The sequence below is a fragment of the Perognathus longimembris genome, chromosome 9 (genome assembly GCF_023159225.1).
Source record: "Perognathus longimembris pacificus isolate PPM17 chromosome 9, ASM2315922v1, whole genome shotgun sequence".
NCBI lineage: Eukaryota > Metazoa > Chordata > Mammalia > Rodentia > Heteromyidae > Perognathus > Perognathus longimembris.
Window position 1 is genome coordinate 40,679,192 of NC_063169.1, and position 8,276 is coordinate 40,687,467.

General features: G+C 45.1%; 1 protein-coding gene across 1 annotated transcript in view; it reads right to left on the bottom strand.

Annotated features, from left to right (window-relative positions):
* The window catches only part of Fam184a (family with sequence similarity 184 member A), a 100,675-nt gene extending 94,010 nt beyond the window's left edge, over positions 1-6,665 (bottom strand). Inside the window, exon 1 of the mRNA XM_048353992.1 lies at positions 6,480-6,665. Within this exon, the coding sequence (XP_048209949.1) occupies positions 6,480-6,638 (159 nt within the window). The 5' untranslated portion in view covers positions 6,639-6,665. The remainder of the gene's footprint in view (positions 1-6,479) is intronic.
* Between the last annotated feature and the right edge of the window lie 1,611 nt (positions 6,666-8,276).

Genomic DNA, 8,276 nt, shown 5'->3' on the forward strand with positions numbered 1-8,276 from the left:
GGATATGGCCTAGTGGCAAGAGTGCTTGCCTCATATACATGAGGCCCTGGGTTCAATTCCCCAGTACCACATATACAGAAAATGGCCAGAAGTAGCGCTGTGGCTCAAGTGGCAGAGTGCTAGCTTTGAGCAAAAAGAAGCCAGGACTGTAACCTCTCTGTACATCAGTTTGATAATAAAAATTTGAAAAAGAATGAAAAAATTATGGTTATTAAAAAAAAAAAAAGAGGCCAGGGACAGTGCTCAGGCCCTGAGTCCAAGCCCCAGGACTGGCCAAAAAAAAACCAAAAAGAATTTTATCTATCTTTAGTTACCTAGGAAAAGATTTTTAACAAACTGACATCCACACCTGTAGTTCCTGCTGGGAAAGAAGTAACTATTTTAAGCAAATGATGACAATAAAAAATAAGGCTTTATTTAAACTAAAATGTTCTTGGGATTTTAAAGCTATTGCTCCATGTTCTGAAGTAATTTGAAATTTAATTGCCTTTTCTGACCTATGGCACTATGACAGATCTGATTCTGAACATTTTCAGTTTACAAGAAGACCTAAATGCAATTTAACTTATACCTATGATTGTAGGGTGGGGTACGTGGCTGGCAACTCAGTCTTTCTGCCTCCACAATTCCTTTCATCCCTCTCATCAGAGGGTGTTTAGGGAAATAATAATAGTTATCCTCATGTGAGAGTGTTTAGGGTGGTTTAAGTCACACAGACCCATGACAGCAGCTGACAAGCCAAAGCAGGGACCGGGTAAACAGCAGATGCAAAATTCTGCCTCTGTTTTTAGATAGTTGATCTTCTTTATTCAAACACTCCATATTTATGAATTTACCTACTTGATAAAATGTATATATAACCTCAAAATAAAAAAGCATGTTAGGTAAGCTTTGGGCAGACAAGAATTATGGTATTACTGTGAGTTCAGTGTTAATGCACCAATAATAATTATTAAATGAAGTGTTTCAAACAGAAACACACAACATGTATGTTGTAATGTTCTTAACCATTAGACTGCATCGCAGAACATGGAATGTAACTACTGTGAATGAGAATAGACTCTACTTTAATTATTGCTAAACCTTTACTTTTGATAGTTGTAGTCCCTAATAATGTAAAACATAACTCCATCAGAAAAAGAAAATACAGAATATAAGCTAAGCACAAATATAAGATAATACATCATCAGAAGTTGAAGTAGGGGCTGGAGAGAGTGGAAAGGACTTGGCATGCTTCTCTGTGAAGTAGGCTTTGTTGTTGAGTGCACTGAGGCTCTAAGAGGTTAAAACATTTCTCACAGATCACACACTAGTCAGTGGTGAAAATGAGACTCACATAGAGAACTGTATTGAGAACTGTCTAATAGAGTATCTCTGACCATCTGAGGGACACAGGTGCATCGTTCCATGTAGCTGCTCTCAGACTTGCCCATCTATACCTACCACAGACATACAAACTCCCAGGTTTCAGAAGACCAAGATTTCCCCTTTACCCTTCTACTCACTGGCCAAATACATTCCCAAGGTTTTAACCAAGAAATATATCAACCGAGGCATCAAAACTCTAATTAGAAAGTATGTGTAAAGTTCTACCATAATTCTTTACCTAAGAAAAGTAGATAAATAGTTTCTACCCCAAATTACCAAAACAAATAGGGGAAGTTACTCATAGGTATGCACTTAGCATTCATTAGACCTACTCTGTTGATAAATATGTTGTACTATGTGGTTAATATTTTCCCATAGCATTTTCTCATCTATTGAAAAATCAGAAAAAAATAGTCCAAAATGGAATAGTAAATTAAAAGGATTAAGTAACAGTACCTAACACAATGTCTTTCCTGCACTAAACACTGAGGATTTTCTAAACACATGGACCTATGTGCTCTCTTTCAGTTACATCTATCTTCTTTTTATCTCAGAGCACACGATTGAACACACACAAAAACACTCAAACACACAACTCCCTTCACAAATTACAAATACTTTATGTTTCACTAGGCAAAACATCTAAGAAAAACTTATCCAGTATTTTGATTATGAAATGTTTTGTGAAGAAAATGAGATTCCGTAGAATATGCTTAAGGAAGAACAAGATAAGAAATGCAAATACAGGTTATGAATCTCTAGTTCAAAAATGCAAACTGCTCCAAGATCTGAGACCTTTTGTGCACAAGTGTGATGCCACATGCAAAAACCCCACACCTGACCTTATGTGACAGGTCAAAGCCAATATGCAGATGCACCAAAAAGTGTTGAAAATTTCCTTTAGACTACGTGTGTGGGTGCACATAACTGAATTTTGTGTTCAGATTTGGATCCCATTGTCAAGATAAATCATAATCCGTATGCAAATATGCAAGAATGAAATATTTCTGGCCTCCAGCATTCTAGATAAGAAATTCTCAACTTATACCTGTAGACACAAGGACACACATTCACTAGAATAAACCGAAAAGGCCAATGTCTAAAATTGGCATACTCAAATCATGCACTGTATTTTATAAGGGAGACATGGCAAATAAATATCAACAAAATTTACTCAAGAAGAATTCAGCCTTTATAGATTAGCTTAACAGGGTTAGTGAAGGAGAAAACTGGTCAATGGCCTAACTGATTCCATTTTGTCCTCTCTGACTCTATTCTTGCCTCTATATTTTTTCCTTCAGTGCCACTCTGTCCTGCAGTCACGTTGGACTCCAGGAAGAACAAGAAGGATGGGTACACACCTCATGACAAAATGGGTCCACACCTCATGACAAGAGTTGAAATTATACCCCCAAAAATGACTCTCTTACCATACACAGGCTCACCTGACCAATCCTGAGATAATGTTCAATAGGACCAAAATTTTAACCTGCAACTGTTTAATTCTGTCACCTCTTACCTCTTTCCTTGTCCATCTTTAAAGGGATCAGAGACCAGACAGGAGAAAGAGTAGATAAATTAGGTCAGAAGTCAGTAAAGCCTCTTATCCCGATTACTGGTTCTAGCCAGGGCTAGAGGGTCAGCATAGGGTGAAGGAGAAGCTTCATTTTTAATTTAAGCCTAGGCTAGAATCCATGCATTTGGAAAGCAGAGGCATAAAGAACAAGACTTGATATCTGGCCAGGTATGGCATTGTACCTGTAATCCAGTTACATAGAAGGCTAGAGGAATCCTTGAGGCCAGTCCTAGGCTAGAAGCTGGAGACCATATCTGAAATATCTGAAAAGTAACTACAAGCATAAAAGAACTGGAGGTGTGGCTCAAGTGTTACAGTGCCTATCTAGCAAGCAAGAGGTCCTCAGTTTAAACCCCACAATGGTCTCCAGGAGGAGGGAGGGGGGGCATAATTATTTAAAGGAGTGGAATGCTTTTTAAAATATATTATCTACATTTTACTTTGCAACTCTACAATATGTACTCTTAGTGGCAGCCTGAAAGAAGAACCTACTACATTCTGCTACAAATCCAACTCTAAACAGGCATAATCATCCTTCTTTCAAACTTCTGGGACTGAGCTCAAAGTTTGGAGACATTACTACTAAGTTCTGGAGTGGGGATTTTAACACAAGAGACTGTGTCAGGTTCCCCAGAGAAGTTTTGTAATTACACTGTTCTATAATGCTGCTTCTATTGACTCTTTTCCAAAAGAAGCAAGATCCTAGTTTGATCCTTACAGTTATATCTAATTTGGAAATAAAAGCCATTATCAAATCTCAACTGCAGTTCTATTCTCCATGTTCCTACAGTTCTATTCACCATTAGTAAACTCTTCATGAGTGAAAACGTTAATAGCAGATATCAGCGGAGTTTCTAGCTATCTATACATACACAATTCATGATGTCATGCTTATGGCACTGTACATACAGTGAGTCTATGGACTGTTAAATTTGACCATCTTTATGTTTTCACAGGAACTGGCTGCAAAAGAGTCCTATTATTAGATTATGTCATTCTTAGGCTTTATTTTACTAAATATAAACTCAGAAGATAGGGGTGAGGAACCCCTATGTATTTCAGTATAACTTGGTGACAACTGTCTGTTACCTGGCATTATTTTCCCACCCCTGCCTCACCCTGCCCTAACCCAGGAACATCTGGCAACTTCTGCAGATGATTTCTGGAATGAGGCATGCAGCTGAAGCCCACTACGAGGTGTAGGGATACTGCCAAATACCCTAATAATGTGTAGGACATCCCACTGTGCACACACACTGTTGGCGTTTTTTAGACTGGAGAATCCTCTACATGGAGAAACCTGAGAAGATGGTATTAAATGTCCGAAGTTCTCAGATGTGGGCGGGGTAATGAGTGTTTAGAAACTGTAACCATAAACACTAAATTGGGGTCCAAGTAACTTTCAGTGGCGATCAGGGCCAGCATTCAGAAGGGATGGGCCACTGGCCCAAGGGCCAGTCTGATTAGACTTGTGGAGAGTGGAGAAAATAGAAAAAGTCTTATCATCCTGTATCTATTCCCAATCTTGCTCCTTCTGATAAAAGGACAGGAAATTGAAAAGTGTTATGGAGCAAGGAAAAAAAATTTCCTGAAGAGAAACAGGTTTTTATTAAACTCTACTCAGTCACAGGACCAATTTATGGAGTGTTTCTGTTACTTACAGAGGGCTTCAAAGGGTTACAATCTAACAACAATGGATGTGCCAGAGGGAACAAAGAAAAACCAGAATAAATATTCATGTGGACATCAGTATTCTGAAGATCAAATGCCAGTGTGGGAGGCCTCCCTTCACCCCACACCCACACTGAAGACACAGTTACCAGACCTTTTAGACTTTCTTTTCTCTAAATTTGAGAACCTTCTGAGTAAAAAAGAAAAACCAGACACTTAGCAACCTCTGAAGTGGTGCTCACAAACAATAAAAAGACAACAAATCAAAACAAGTCAGAAAAGTCTTTTCCTCTGTGGGTGGGGGGTGGGGGGTTGTATGCGCTTGAGCCAGTGCCAATACCGGGGCTTGAACTCTAGGCCTTTTGCTCTGGTTTGGCTTTTTCACTCAAGGCTGGTGTTCTATTACTTGAACCACACCTCCACTTCCACATTTTTGCTGGTTAATTGGATCAAGTGAAATGTGGAATTAAAACCTTTTTGCACAACTACTTAAGAAAAATTAAAATATGAGAAAAGAGTTTCACAGACTTTTCTGCCCAGATCCTCAGAGCTCAGCTTTCTGAGTAACTAGGATTACAGGCCTGGACCACTAACCCAAAGGTTTTGGGATTTCTTTTTTTGTCTATAACATCTCTAATTTCCTAATAACATTTCTTCACTAAAAGCTTTTTTAAAAACCCTCTTCTCACCACCTTTTCATTCCCATTTCCTTTCCTTTCTCTTTTCCAATTACAGTACCTTTATTTACTCTCTCAAAAAGGTCATTAAGCCACACGCTGAGAATTCAGGAGATGGGTCAGACTCCAGAGGTTACCCAGCAGTAAAACCCCCAACACTCTGCCACCTCTGCTCAGATACCAACACCAAAGGTCAGGTCAAGTGGTTGTCACCTCTCACTTCCAGACACCATAAATCACTTTCACTTAGGGAGGACAGCAAAATTGTGGCTAAGAGCCAAATGGAACTGTATCATCAATCGGAACTGCTTTAGCTTCACAGAAACCGCTCCTCTTTATGTTCACCATTAGCCAAATCAGGAGGGAGAGGGAGAGGGAGAGGGAGAGGGAGAGGGAGAGGGAGAGGGAGAGGGAGAGGGAGAGGGAGAGGGAGAGGGAGAGGGAGACGGGGGGGGGGGGGAGGAAGAGAGAGAGAAAGAGAGAGAGAGAAAAAACACTAACTCAGTTACCATCCTTAAACTACAGTTAGACAGATCTGCGGGGTTTCAGCTCTTCCATTATCTTTGATACCTAAATGCACATACAGTGTGATTCATCTACAAAGCCCTACTTGACTTGTTAGGATCAGGAATGACTCATTAAACACCCCCCAATCTGCACGCAAGGAATGCTTTACCCTCCCACATTCCTCAGAATAATCTCAGAAAAGTTTATTCTCCCTCTATAACTAACCGTGTGTATCTGATAACATACTGATTAATTCCAAGGATTCCGGGTCATACCGGGTAAACCGGTACTGTACTTCCTAGGGTACTGGAGCAGAGTGTGGTGCCTGGTGGAGCCCTGTGGCTAGATGCTGGAGAGCAACAGTCAAGTGGATTAACTGTGGTAAGACAGGCAACGGAAACCCTAATTTGTTACGGGGGGGGGGGGGGGAGGTAAAGGAGGGTTCTAAAGACCCTAAAGCTCGAGGAGGCTGGAGTTCCACCCATCCAACCGTGCTGAGACGTTGTCAACCCTGTATCCACGGCGCCAGGCCCCTAGCTTAGTCTGGAGGGGTTTGTGGGGAGGGAGGGGGTGTAGAGGCTGTGGCTCCCCCCCCTCCAGGAGCCCGCGGTGCCCCTCGCCCCATGCGCCCCGGGGGTGAGGTATACACAGGTGCGCCCCGCGGTGCGCGCCCCGCTTACCTTGGTGAGCTGCGCGATCTTCTTGCTCATCTTCAGGTGCATGTCCGGGCTGTAGTCCAGGCAGTGTCCGGCCAGCTGCGCGGCGGCCGGCGTGGGCGCGAATTTGGCCGCCCCGCCGCCGTAATAGTGCTGCTGCCAGCTCATGCCCGGGGTCGCCATCTTCCCGACAGACCCCGGCCGGGGCACCTGTGCCCTCGCACGGGGGGAGGCCCGTGTGACAACGACGTCCGGGAGGCCAGAGCCCGCGCGGCCGCTTCCCGACCCGACACCCCGCGTCCGCCAGCCTCGGCCCCACGCTCGTCCCCCCTCACCAACCCCCGGTCACCACCCCCTTCCTCCTTCCAGAGACGGGGCGGCCCGCACCCCGGCTCCAAGCCACCCGCGGGCGACACCCGCGCAGGGCGCACACCCGGGTCCGGCGCCGCTGCCCCGGGGTCCGGCCCACAGCCGTGCGCTCCTCAGACCGCGCCGGGAGGGGACGCGGTGGCCAGCGCGGCTCCACGGGTCCGGCTTGCAGCTGGTCCACCGGACTGTGAGACGGCCGCCGCCGCCGCCGCCACCGCCGCCGCCGCCGCCGGGGCTGCGGTGGGAGGAGGAGACGGGGCGGGCTGCAGCGGAGGAAGGCGGGGACAGGGAGGAGGACGCGGGAGCGCGGAGCCACCGTTACCAGGGCGCGCGGCCTGTGGAGCTTGCCGCGCGCGGGGACGGCGACGTCATTTCCCCGAAGCCAAGCCCCTCCCCGCGCCGCCCGCCCCGCACGCCCTCAGCTCCGCGGCCGGGCTGCGATGCGAGCTCTGCAGAGGGCGCACTGGGGCCGCGCAGCCCTGTGCATCCTCCCAGCGGAGGAGAGCCCTTCACCCGGGCCCAAGGGACGAGTCCTCAGGGTGCTGAGCGTGAAGTTTCTTGTAAAAATAATTTTTAATAATCGACCAATCGTGATCACCTTAGGTTAGCATCAAGTCTCCCTCGCCACGGGGCCTTTCCACGTGCATCCTCGCGCATGCAAGACCCCCCAGAAGAGAAAGAAGCAAGCTCACATCCACCCGAAGGGGTAGTAGAGTAGCAGGGACTCCGTCACACTTGTCTTGATCCTTCCTTCCATACTCTCACGAATATATTCCTCAGAGTGTCTTGGGCTGACGTGGTAGTGCTAAGACAACGGTCGCCTATTCTATACCTGGTGTGTGTAGAAGTAGAGAGTATAACGGAAAAGTACCAGAATTTCTATAGTCTAGACCTGCTTGTGCCACTAAACCACTTATTCTAAGGACATTGGAGTAAGTGACCTCGAGGGTTTCTTCTATTTCTTATGTATTACATGTTGAATTATTTCACATTTTAGGACAAAGCTCACGCACACTAGTGTGTGTGCGTGCGTGTGAAAATACACAACATATTGCTTGTTCTTCAACTCTGTCTTCCACTTCTTAACATACTCAAAGCATGGTGGCCAAGAGAAGCCTGAATACGGTTGTAGATTTCTTTGGTTTGATCCATTTCCTTTACTAAACACCTTCTTAAATGCTTGATACACAATCCTCAATAAGTGTTCTTTTCCAGTCACGCGTTCACTACTTTTTTTTTTTGGCCAGTCCGGGGCTTGAACTCAGGGCCTGAGCACTGTCCCTGGCTTCTTTTTTGCTGAAGGCTAGCAGTCTGCCAACTTGAGCCACAGCGCCACTTGTGGCCTTTTCTATCTATGTGGTGCTGAGGAATCGAACCTAGGGCTTCATGTATAGGAGGCAAGCACTCTTGCCACTAGGCCATATTCCCAGACCATACATTTTCCTCACCATT